The 13,679-nt window shown below is 40.7% G+C and overlaps 1 protein-coding gene across 1 annotated transcript; it reads right to left on the reverse strand.

Annotated features, from left to right (window-relative positions):
- Positions 1-1,562: 1,562 nt before the first annotated feature.
- Positions 1,563-13,396, reverse strand: ATP6AP2 (ATPase H+ transporting accessory protein 2). Its single transcript, XM_080374337.1, has 9 exons — positions 13,158-13,396; positions 10,381-10,511; positions 7,946-8,074; positions 6,019-6,114; positions 5,687-5,824; positions 5,307-5,360; positions 4,013-4,162; positions 2,870-2,986; positions 1,563-1,992 (listed from the first exon to the last, which is right to left on the reverse strand). Exons 1-9 carry the CDS (start codon positions 13,225-13,227, stop codon positions 1,798-1,800), a joined length of 1,080 nt encoding a protein of 359 aa, XP_080230463.1. The 5' UTR covers positions 13,228-13,396; the 3' UTR covers positions 1,563-1,797.
- Positions 13,397-13,679: the final 283 nt, after the last annotated feature.

A 13,679-nucleotide genomic window follows, 5' to 3' on the forward strand; every position in this document is an offset into this window, starting at 1 on the left:
TTGATCTCAAAACAGACAAAGACATTTAAATGTCTTTAAAAGACCATCTTGTAACAGTTTGCTTAGAACATTAGGTTTCATGCCTATCAAATGGGATGATAGAGCAGTATTTTGATTGTTTTTGTAATAAAATTGTACAGCTTCATTGGATGGATTTGATTCTTATTACAAATCTGCAAGTCTGTTACAGAATGTTCAATAATTAAGACTACACATTCTTGTCAGAGAAACCGTCAGTGCAACTCTTCCTTTCAATCTATTGATCTTAAATCACTACTGGTCTTAATCAGCCAGATTGATTTTAAGTGCCATTAAAAGTAATTTCAAATTATTATAACATATATAAACTGGTTTTCCTGAACTTGGGCAAAGCTGCAGCACATTACTCAATTCCACATGAAGCGCCATTCAGGATCTCCAAGACACGAACAACTTCAACCCCTCCAAATCAGACATTCCCAGTAAACAAGACTAATTCAACGAGCAGATCTTTTCTGGAACTGGAACAAATACCTCAAAGGTAAGCACATTGGAGGACAAGATGATGAAATAAAAAGTTTCCATTCATGTTGTTGCAGTCTGGAAGAATTCCTTTTACCACAAGAGCAAATGAGTTTTTAAAAAGTAGGTAGCTCTAAAAAAGATTCAAGCCAGAGACTAACTGCTTGTTTTCCTAAAGTCACTACTTGGTTTAGGAAAATTAATCCATACAAGGTGATCTTCCACCCTTTGCTTTTGAAAGACAGTAAAAACTAAGCTGTTACAGACTTAGGCCCGCTGTCACATGCGGGAGGCTGCCAGCACCTACTCTATTCAGCTAAGCAGATACTAAACAGAAGTATACACATCTATGAAGCCACAAAGAAGAAATGCATTCAAGAACAACTGTTCTTTGTTTTATTGAATGGTTGAAGCAGGACTATAATCCAGGTATATTTAAATCAAGTGTTGGTCCACTCTTATAATCAAAAAGAATTTTTTTTAAATAATAACAAAAAACACAAATGGAAGGAATATGAAGCATCATAATAAGAACTTCCAACTGTATGTGACATTAAACTATGATCAGACTGGTGCTACTTCAATATTTATAGACTCTCCACTGTATAGACCAGCCACACTAGTGTCATTTACCTTCAAATCACTGATGTTCTAGGCGAAGGATCCTTCTATCTACAGCTCACATCTGAGCCATCAACATGAGATCAAAATGCCATTTGTGCCACTAGAATTGTGGTCTTGTAGAAATATTTCTATATTTAGTATTTTACTAAAGAATAATTACTATCCTCTCTGAAGTTACATATAGCCATTATATTTACATCAAACATCTACAAATGGTTCATAATATGCAACACAACAATTTAGCTATAATTTCTAATCTTCCAGTGTAAAAGTTTCAAACAACATGTCGCTATTATAATTTCAAATTATCTGTTTTGCACACAGTCACAGGCAGTACAGGGTATTTCAAAAACTCATGTTACATAACAGAAAAATGGAATGATGTTACTTTCATAACAATTACTTTGGGGATTTTTAGGTTTTTCTGTTTGGTGGTGGTTTTTGTTGTTTTTTTGTTTTTTGTTTTTTTTTAAACAAGCAGATTTCAATTTCTAAATCCCATCTGGTGCTACCACTAACATTTAAAATAGGCTTGAGAGGGGAAAAAAAATACTTAGAAATAAATACACCTTTAAAAAATTCCACAATTAACCATGTCAGAATATTTGTTTTCCATACAGTTTAAAGGAGACCTTACTCTTCATCATTCCTTGTGTTGAAATGCAGTGCAGTTCAATCCATTCTTATCTTTTGATTTGTCATCCTATAAATAATGCTGTCATATCCAGGATCCATGTTCCAGAGGTTGTAGGAGATAACTATCACAGCTAAAGCAAGACCTATCATCATCCACAGAATAATGTTGAAGATTACAGCGTAGTTGTAGTTATATGGATAGGCGAGGTTATATGGATTTTCTGTTTCACTCTGTAATAAAGAAAATGTGTATTATTTTAAAGGTAGCTTGCATACAAACCACATTCTGACTACATTGAAAATCTGAGCAATCTGAATAGAGGAGATGCGTTTTTGTCTAGACAATTCTGATACTAGGGCACAAAATGCAAAAGTAATTATGTGACTGACATTAACGGAATCCAAACGCATGGGCTTACAGGAGCCTCATGAAATTCAGTTAGGACAAATATAAAGCCCTGCACCCAGGACAGAATAACTCCACATGGCAGCACAGTCTGAGGAACTGACCAGCTGGGCAGCAGCTCTGCAGAGAAGGACCCAGAGGTCCTGGTGCACAAGGCGAACAGGAGACAGCAGTGTGCCCCTGCAATGACGCAGGGCACCTGCATCCTGGACTTCATCTGGAATGTAGGCAGCAAGGCAAGGAAAGCAATTCTTTCCCCACTTGGGAAGCAGGACTCACGTGCACTACTATACTGGGGAGAAAACAACAGTAATGCAAATTCTAACAAGACATAAGGGAAAAAGTTTTCACAGTAGAAGTGGTTAAGACTTTGGAACAAGCTGTCCAGAGAGGCTGTGGGACTTCCACCACAGGCTTTCAAGAACTTGGCTGGACAAGGACCTGAGCAGCCTGATCTAACTCCTGAATTAATCCTGCTTTGAGCAGTAGGTTGGAGTAGATGACCTGCAGAGGCCCTCTTCAACCTAAATTACTATATGATTAAGTCAAGATCAAGACAGGTAAGCTGATCTCTTCACACTCATGCCTAAATCATAGTCAGTGTCCTAGTTATTAAAAAAAAAAAGTTATGTTCAAGCAAAGAATTGATGCAGTTTGGATCACTTTTAATAAATGAGATATAGAAAAATGTGCATCTACTACCTGTGAAGACTGAAGAATGGAGCGAGTCTTCCTTGTGAGGGGAGAATTAAATGCCTTTACAGCTACTACTTCTACTACTGCATTTCCACTATACAGATTAAACATCTCATCTGCAAACTAGAAAAGCAAAAGTAATTTGATTTAATTTAAAACTTACACTGTAGCCAGGAATTAAGTAGAGTTTTTGTTAGCAAGATGTACTAAATCATAAGATGTCAGCTTCAGGAATAATTATGAAAAGTTGTAAAAATCTATACTAATTTAGAATTCCACTAAGAAACTGCCAACTTCCATGTGGTTTACAAAACTTCTTTAAAGCCTCTCAACCACTGTTCAGCAGACTGTAGCTTATGACTGCCTTCTGGGCTGAAACTCATCCTTTCATCCCTTTTACAAAAAGCCCATCACTGTACAGTTTCCCAATTGTATGTCTGACAGTTTCAACAAAATGTTTAGGTTCTCAGTCTTCCACTGGGAAATTATGAACTTGAATATTTTAATCTGGTCCAAGGACTAATATGTCTAGTATTTAAAATATATTTGCTTAACTGCAAAGAGGCCGAAGAGCAATGTTTAAAGAAAGCAGTTATTTGACTTAGCAAATTCATGCTTTTACACTTTTCCATCATGTTTTTGAAATTCTCAGAAGTGACTTCCTAATATTTTTATCTAAAGATTACATAAGACCTGCTAAAGAATTATTTTCTTGAACACACTGGCAGATGAACAACAGTTAATTTAGAGGCTTGGAAATTTAATTTATATGGCTTTGTGGGCAAGGGAAAACTAACCACTGTACCCTGGGATAAAGATACTTCCACATTTCTGAGAGCCAGTTTTTCTGAGACATTGCGGTGGGTTTTAAATGCAAGGTATTTATTTAGGAAAAACAAACATCAGGTCATGTTGATATATGGTTTCAATGTATTCCTGCTTGTTACACAAAATATTCAACACATGGTAGAACCATGTCAACACTTTCCAGAGTGACAAATTGAAATATTCCATTTTATAACTAAACAACTGCATTAAAAAAACCTCAAATAACAAAAAACAAGCATCAGGCAAGCTCCCTTGTAGATAACACAAAATATTATTTCCTTAGTAGTTCTGTGAGTTTTGTTCATTAGGTAGAAAGTATACCTTTTGCAAAGAGTCTACAAGAATTTGAGAAGCATCCTTGAACTGCTGAGAGTCTTCCCCATATCGTTTTCCAACCTCTTCCAAACCAGCCAGTTCCAGAGAATACAGGTCTGGAGAGTGATCTTTGGCTAAGTGCTTGTGTCGAGATAGCTATGTCACACGATTGATGGCAGAAAGAAATTAATTCATACAAAGGTTATTTTAAAAACACATTTCACAAAATCGGTTTGCTGGGACTAATCCAGCCTCACTTTCCACAGTCATATTCCATATTGATTAGGAATTTCTTGCCAACTTAACTCTTAACTAGAAGATGTCCACAATTGTTTCTTTTCTTATTCTACAGAAGAAAGCAGATGCTCATCATGTAGCATCTATTCCTAACCCAAGGTTATATACATGTAATACAGAGCTCTACTATAAAGAGGCATTATACTTATTCACATCAGAACCCTTGTTCTATAATTGCCGTAAAAATAAAGCTTAGAGGGAAAAAAACCACCCACGGAACTACAGTACTTGGATACTATTCCCTCCACTGAAGCTGGCCCTTGCAAAACTGAGTAGGTTGCAATTTCTACCTTGCTGTTACTCATGCACAAAATTTTACTTAAGGGGTATCATTCCATTGTCATTAAATCCAACCAACATAATCCAAATTATCTCAAACAAGAGCAGTGATATTCTTGCACTTCTACAGGTATGAAGCTGCAGCAATGATATTTGCCTGCATAAAAGAATACTCTCTGAAAGCAAGGAGTTTAATCTGTTTCTATCTTCCTGTCTACTTTAACTACAGCATTTCTAGTCCGCAAGACAAAAACAAGTTGTTCTACCTCAATTTGTCAAAAGCCCCATTTCTCTCCACTGGCCCTTCACCTAATGTGAGCTTCCGAGTTTTTCATGACTCACTCTTTCAACTCTGAGTAGCTGAGGGCTGCAGGTTAAAAGACACAAAAAAGAACATCCACCCACCCCCAAAACCAAAAACCAGAACAAACCCTGAATGACAGCAACAAGACAGTAGTTTCTACAGCAGCTCAGAATTCCTTGTTCTCACCAAATGCAATGCAAAAGAAACCACAAATGAATAAGATTCTCATTTTCTTCCACCAGTGACAGGGCTGATTAAATAATGCCTTCTCAAGCTATTTGTAACTGATGCAACCAACTGATGACACATTTGAATATATATCACTGGTTGTCAAATAGCCTGGCTACGGCTTCTCTACCTTCAAAGGAGATGTCTGAAGTTTGTGATACAAGATGGGGAAAGTATTTCAAAAAACCTTACCAGGCTTGCGATATCATGTAGGACTTGTAGTTCTGACAGGAAAAGCAAGTCAACCTGGGGAAAGAGGCAGAAGGAAAAGGAATTTCCTCTGATGAAACCAAAGTTAGGGAGTCTTATTTTGTTGCAAGTCTCAGTATTTTACAACAGTTTGTGTCTGTTACAGCATCAGAACATGCTGGAAGGAAATTACTCTTTCAATAAAGTTACTTACAAAAACCTTAAAACTTAGTTCCTAGAGTTCTACTGGAAAAAAATAGAGCTCTCCTAGGCAAAGCAAGGTGAAAAAGAAGAAAAAAAAGAAAGTAAAAGCACAAGCTAACTAAGAATATTAGAAAAAAACCCTAATATTAAAGTTCCCACTGATTAAAGTTTTTTTTTACCTCATTGTTTCTACTGAGGGAGTTAAGAGGAAGGGAGCTGAGAATAGAGTTGTCCTGGAATAAACGGTTTCGCAGTTGGCGCAGTGTAACAGAAAGATCTTCAAATACGGAGTTTGCCTTGCCCACCATGTACACTCTCTGCAGGAACAGCCATTATTTAGTAACAACAGGGGTTAGTTTTTAGTTTTTCCAGTGACACGTTAATAATCATACTTGCAATCTCTCTCCACCACAAAATATTTCATATAATCCATTGGTTTTCCTCCAGCCACACAAGTGGAAAGAGGTTTACTATTTAGAACATCCAGAATTAGAAGTGAAGCAATACTCACTTCCTCACTGGGGGCCAGCTGCAAGACCACAGGAGTTTCCTCAGAGAACAAGGTATGAATAGCATTTGCAACACTGTCAAGACTGAAAGGAACAGCCTGGAAGACAAAGTGTAGTTAGATTTTTGAGTAAAATGGGGCCTAATGATATAAAAGGAGATAATTTGGTTACCTACAGAAGTCTGGAATAATGGGCTCTTTTTGAGCAAAGAGTATGAATATTGCCAAAGTAATAATGACAAGTAATAGGAATCAATGTGCAAAAAAACCACCATGAACTGCTACAGACAATTTATTTGTATATATGGCAGACACAAAAATGAGAACTCCAAGGGACCATGACTGACTGTGTAATTAAGAGGCTTCTGCTAAGAGTATAGCTTTATTTGTCAGTAAAGCAAGACCAACAAATATAGAAGCAATACAAAAGGGGAAACCAACCTTAGTGCAAATGGAAAGTTATGAACCCCAGAAAACTGATGAAAATATACCAGTAGAAAGGCTAACTGCTGAAACACTGAAGAGAAGAGCCATATAAAAAATTACCAAGAATAAGAAAACCTACCACAGTATAGTGCCGTTACCAGCAAGATAATTACATTGTTAAGTTTTTCTAAACACTTACTTCTGGGTTTCATGTAAAAAGCATCAGAATGGCACATTCTGTTAAAAATTCTAGTTAAAAAAGCATAAAAAACATCCTTTCTAATAAATTTTAGTAAGTCTGTAAGCTAGGACAATTTGTACCCAGTGGCCCTGAACATGGACTCAGTGATGATCATTTGAAACTCATTCTTGAGTATCAGAGAACCAGTACTTTGCCAGCATACATCTGGGGCAGCTCATCTGAAGCCATGGCACTGGTTAACTGAAACAATTAAAGCTTAAGAATAATAATTCCTATCAATGGGAAATAAAGAAAATACGCATTATGTACATATCAGAACCTTATCAAAGTTACAAGTGCAAATATGACTGAAGACTTCAAGTATATTTAAGGCTTCCACAAGTTAGCAATGCCTACATGGTCAGGTGCAGACAATTCTAAATCAGTTTTGGTCTAGAAACCATTTCAGTAATGCCAACATGTAACTGTGCCTGAACTACTGAACTGTGCTCAAAAGCTGATGTGAAAGCAGATCTGTTTAACCACAATTTGACCTAAATTCAACGTAAAGCCACATAACATTCCAATTAGACACTGATATTTTCATCTCCATCTGTGGAGATACTCAAAACCCAACGCAACACAGTCCTGGGCAGCTTGCTTTAGCAGACCCCGCCTGATCAGGGTTTTGGACTAGATGAGTTCAAGAAGTCCCTTCCAACCTAAATGATTCTGTGACACTGTGACAAGTGTAAGAAAAGTCTCAGCAAAGACAGACAGTGATAAGTAAACATAATGTTGTTTGTTTTCTTTTTTGATACAGTATAATCAAATGGTGTCTCCAAGTGCTATATTTCACAGTCAAGTACTTGAGGAAAACTCAAAAGACAGCTTAGAGGGTGATACAGTATGTCAAAGAATCAACACCACACAAAATGCTATCACACACACTCAGCCTAAGCGAAAAAAGTTAGTAATTCTGACTATGAATCAGTAAGTTAACATGGAAAGCAGTGGATTTTCTGCCTTTTGGTACAAATATATTAAAACTAGATGCCTTTCAAGGAGAACATGCTGCAGTCAAACAAGTTACTGAATTCAACACAGGAGGCCCTGGGTGATCTTAAAGGCCTCTCACCTTGTAAAGGAGTCTGACTGAATTATTTATCCATACAGCCTGATTTTATCATTCAAGGGGACATGTGAACTTCAAGTGAAGTAAGAATAAATAAACGTCAAGGACTACAACAGGGAGTCACGTACTTCTCATTAGATCACAAGACTCACAGAAATCACGCGATAATTCCAAATGTGGATACTCACATTCTCAATAGGGTAAGAAATCCCTTTCACGGGCAACACCAGCTTGTCTACTCCCTTCACTGTTACCAGCACAGTAGCTCGTGGTCTGTGAAACAGATCACCCACTGCAAGCCCAGGCCAGGGAAGGTCCTATTACAAAACAGTAAAAATACCTTGTATTTCACAGGAAGAAAGAGAGGAGTCCTCCCCTGCTGTTACAGCAAAGTAACTTCCTATGTTGTTGATATCTCCAGGACAGCCTACTGGAAATTTCATGGGAAAGTAACTTAATATTAGAATGCTTTCATCTTGAATAATACTGTCTCAAGTTAACCATGAAGAAACTGTTAGTTTAAAAGCTGCCAGTAACTTTCTAACAAAGTTACGCTGAGAAAGCATTATACGTATTGTATGTAATCAAGAGTTATTTCCCATAATTAAATTAGTAACATAACAGTTTGTATTTAATAAGGCTGAATTTAAATTGTAGGCTGAATTTAATAAAACAAACGACCCAACAAAAAAACCCAAACAAAACCAAAGTCCTTCCCAAAACACCATAGAAACAGGTTTAGGCATACTAAAACACTAACATCTTGGTATTTTCAGTACCAGAAAGAAACTGGGGGTCAGTGGGGTGGGTGGGAGTGTCAATCATACTAACAGCCTACTAATCTAAAACTTCGAAAGTTGCATAGAAACATAAAAAGATTCCTTAGTAGCTTCCTACAGTTATGTATCAGTAAGAGCACAGTGAAGGTTTATTCAGGAATAACATACAAATCCATCTATTTGGAATTAATTCAAACAGATTTCTCCATTTGTGTAAAAGACATAACTGCTTGTTTAACTTTTATGGAACCGATTTATTTTGATTTTAGAATTAAATGCCATTGACATTATACTCTGTCTCACCTCAAAGAAACAAAAGAAAAATCTTGTAAAGCATCATCAGGGACAAAAAAAGGGGTTCAGTTTTATCTTGCCTTAATAAGAGAGGAATATTGAGGTTGATAATCCCCAATGTAACGCAGTAAGAATGCTAAATTCTCTACAGTGCACCTACTGCACTGTCAGTTTATGTTCCTAGACTACAGCCTTGATGTAAACAGCAAAACGAATGTTTGAGCCCTGCAGTATTCTCCAAACCAGGGTTGGAAGCTACCCATATGGTGATCTCTGCCTTACTGCAGAAAACTTCCAGTGGTCGGGGCTTAACTGAATAATCTAAACACTTCCTTCCCTGCCTGCTTCTAGGATTTGAAATAAGAGCTATTTCTAAAGGATGCTATGGACCCATCACAGCAAATGAATTCCAAACTGGCAAAGGCACAGAGCAAGTACTGAAACACTTTTTTTTCATGATAACCATGTCACACCTCTGGATGACCAGTATGCCAAAAGTCCAGTGTTCAAAATGGGCCAAACCCCACTGTTTTGCTGGGTGTCTTCACATGCAATGCACACAATACCACCTCATGTATTGCTTTTTCTTGATAAATAATCAACATATACTTCTTAGGAATACTACTCATAAGAGTTTGTTACTAGTTTAATGACAAAAAAGCATAATTAATTGACAGCAAGATATTTTCAGACAAATTCCAAAACACAGGCTAAACAGACCTGCATTCAAACCAGATTTATCAGACCTCTTCCCTACTGCAGTATGGGAGAAATGGGAACCGGCCTCCCTCACTAGCACTGTGAGAACATCCCAGCATGTAGCTTTGAGTATCTGGCTGCACTCAGACGCTGCTAGAGATGTCTGGCTATTATGCTTTCACATACTGCTTCAATAGCCACTCATCCCTGCTGAAGCCCAGCAGAAAAGTAAGTAGGTAAGATGGAATCAATCCAAGGGCTCCTACTCATGTGCCCCACTTTAAACATCTCTAAAGCGATATTCAAAACCCTAATTTGGGAAAACACTACCACAAATCAGGTTTTCAAGTCTTTGGATTACTTCCTAAGTATCCAGTCTACTCATTCTTATTAACTATGCTCAGCAGGCAAGCTTGCTGACCTGACAAAATGCCTGCTTAGCCAAGCCATTTCTTGCAATCTTCAGAGTACTCAAGAACAGAGCTCTATGGATAGCTCATAGGCAAGAAATGACACTGGTTTCCAGAGATTCTCAGTAAGTGACCACGGATGGGGGGGATAGCATGTAGTTGGGTCTCAGAGGAACTTAAGAACAGCGCTGTAAAGACTCCACAGGCTTGCTTCCTTCTATAGCTGATGATTCAAATTAGCCAGCTAGCCCAGCCTTTTGCTGCTCACATGACCGATACAGCTCTATGCCTGGAAACCACACTCTGACAAGTCAGTCATGAATTCCTCAAAACAAACAGGATGGTATTTTATATATTCCAGCACATGACAGAAAGATTTGCATGTTAAGTGAGCAGGTCTGTAGTTTTAGAGGTGTTTCAAAATCAAGACCTGAAACATACATCTTCAACAGAAAAGCCCATGGATAACGCAGCTACATCTGGGATCCGCTCGCCAGGAATGGGCCAACTTCCATCTCGAAAAACAACTGACTGAGGTGATCGTAAGATACTAAATTCATCACCGCATACACCTAAAAAACAAACATAAAAAGCTGTCAGAGTTCTTGCAGTCTTTCCCTTATATAATAGGAAAACAGCACATTAGAGCTTATAGTCCTTCTTCCTCCTTCTCATGCCTATCAGTTTATGTAACATAACTACTAAGAACTAATCATTTTAATGCTCTGGAATACAAAATAACACTTCTATACAGCAATAACTAAGGGCAGACAAATCCACATTAACAGAAGCCAGACAATTATTCAAGCAACAGCACAGTACATTTCTCATACTCACTAGCAGGTTGTGAGTGGTGTTAAGAATTGAACTCTGGAAAAGCTAACTCTCAGCAGAGCCAGGCAGACTCCAAAAATCCTGTTAGCTCAAAAGCAGCTATGCAGCAACACAGCTCTGTTTGCTTCCAGGAGTGCTTGGCATAGCACCTCTTTTCATGCAGACAACAGCCTGAGCCACTGAACCCAGCGCCAGGAGGATCCGCAGAGTTTGTTCCTGGCAGTGCTCTGTTTAAGCCGGCACCGACAGCCTGGCTCCTGCAGAACAGTTCCAGCGCTCTCTGCTCTGCCTTCTCAATCAAATGACGTTGTGAGATGGTTTTCTTCCTTGGATGCCGTACTGGACCTAAGCTGATTGTGTGAAGCCACAATCTGCAATACACCTCATGTGGGGTTTTCACTTATTTGAGATCCCCCTTCACTCTCTTCCCTATTACCCTGAATAGCAAAGTTGACTAAAAGCCTATTTCTAAACTGTATTACGATGACAGTAATTAACTGTGTAATAAAGTCAGAAAGGACTCCATAAAAATAAGAGATGGGCTTATTTCAACCTAGCTTCCTATTTTGAAGTCACTTAAGCATAACTGCAATACCGTGTACACATTTATCTAAATAAATTTTAAAACATATTTGGTGCATAGAGGCAGCAACATGCACAACGCAAAATTTCAGGTGTATTCCCCCAATGAGCAATCTGTGTAGGTTTCTAACAGAAAACTAATCTAATCTAACACAAGATTCAAGAAAATAACGTATGAGAGCAATAAGTATCTGCAGGCCATCTAACCTGAAGTTCTAAATCATACAATTAGTCTGACTGCATACTTCAAAATGGCATGAATAAAGATAACCGTCAAAAGAAAATAGAAGTATTTACTCATATGATCACTGAAAATTAGTTACCAATCCAAGCAGCTATATATAATAGTTTTCCAGGGCATCTGCAAACACGAAGGCCATTTACAAAAATAGTAAACTGATGTGTTGTGCAGTTATCATTTTCCCTAACATTAACCAATGTGACCTTGAAGATGCTGTTTTAAAGCCTGGATCATGATAGCTCATATAAACGTTGACAGTAAATATGAGCTATGTTATGATAAACATACTAAAGGAACAAAGCACTGTGACACAGGTCAGGGAAAGGTGGCAAAAGGAAGGAAACAGGCCAAACCAGTAGGTGTATATGGAGTAGATTCAAGCATTTTTTGTTTTAAATTGGTATGTGTTCATTGGATGGCCTGCTATCAGGTTTAGTGGTGTATCAACCCACATTCTGAAGGCCAGAAATGTTTCCAGACCAATTTGTTTACGAGGGAATTTACAGAACTGGTACAAGTATTTTTGCTCAGCGTGTAGGCCTTCACAGGTCTCTCTCTACAAGGGTGTAAGACAGTCACACGTTATGTCGGACAAGTTGGCTTACTTAAGATCGCTTAGGTGGATAAAATTAGAGCATTACCCTTTTCAGTCAAATTTGCCTAGCCAGACTTGATCAAGACCTCAATGATTAAACCTGAATTAGAACTTGGGAACACAAGCCTCTTCCTCAGACACACTGTAACTGCTTGACCACAGCACCTCACTAGGCCACATGAGCACTGAAGTCTAGTGAGTAAATTCTGAGATGCAATTAATACTCCATATGGTTATGCACCCACCTACAGAATACTTAACCAAACTTGCACCTTGCCAAAGCTGCACCTCAGGAGAACTCCAGCTCTCAAAAGCCTTTGTGAAGCTGCACTCAAGAACTATGGTATACCGAGTGAAAACTATGTACAGCGCCTGGAAGCCTTCAGTGCAGATGACACGCCTGACTGACGAGGAGTAACAGAAACCCTCCAGCCACCACAAAAGCAGCTCCGCAAAACGCGAGAATTCGTACATGCAAAACGGCGTGTACCCGCAAAATGCTCCGCGCTGCTTTTGCTAGAGGGGGAAGCCCCAGGAGGAGCTGGGGGGGAGGGAGGTGGGGGGCAGGGAACTGCAGCAAGAGGCCAGCCCCCCACTCCCACCCCTCGGTCCCGAGGCTGCCAGGCCGACCGGCACACACACACACGCCCGCCCGCCCCCAACGCTGCCCACGGGCTGTTGAAGCCCTGGCGCCGTGCGGGGCCTGCGGGGCCTTCCCGCCCAGGCCGCCCCAGGCGCCCCCGCGCCCGCCTGGGGCCCCGCCCCTCCCTCCTCCCGCACCCCCCGGCTCGCGCGCTCACTCCCCCCTCCCCAGTCGCTCGCGCGCCCCCTTCCCCCCGCCGCGGCCCGAGCTGGCTGAGGCGCGCGGTCGTCCCTTCCCCCGCAGCGGCGACGCAGCCCCCCCGCCCCCCGCGGTAGCTGACCAGGCCGGCGCTCCCCCACGCCGGCTCGACCCCGCTCGCTCACCGGCGAGACAGGCCGATGTCACCAGCACCGCCACCTCCAGGGCCCAGGGACCCCCGCCGCGCCGCCCCATGTCCGCCGCCGTGCCGGCCGCCGCGCTGCAAGACGCCGCCGGGAAGTCGCTGGGCCGCACCGTCGGACAGAGAACCCCGAGCGCACCTCCCACTAGGGAGCGCTGACGGACACCCGCCACAGCCAATCTGCAGGTGAGATTCAGGGCGGTTAGGCGGGACTCTGCAGGAGTGACTGACGGAACTGACCATTCGCCAGGGAAGCCCGCCCCTACCCTGTCACGGGGCTGACCGGTCAGCTGAGACGCGGTCCCGCCAGGGGGCGGAGTCTTAAATTGAGTGGCGTTTCCACTTGGCCAATCAGATCGTGAGAGATCTCTGCACCATTTTCCTCTCTGCACCGTAAATTCAGAGGGGAGCGGTGAGGAGGCGGCGCCTCGCCGGAGTGAGTTGACGGCTGATTGGACCAATCGGAGTGCACGGGATCGGGGCCTTGCCCCTCCCACCACTCATC

This window comes from Falco punctatus, assembly GCF_963210335.1.
Source record: "Falco punctatus genome assembly, chromosome: 2".
NCBI lineage: Eukaryota > Metazoa > Chordata > Aves > Falconiformes > Falconidae > Falco > Falco punctatus.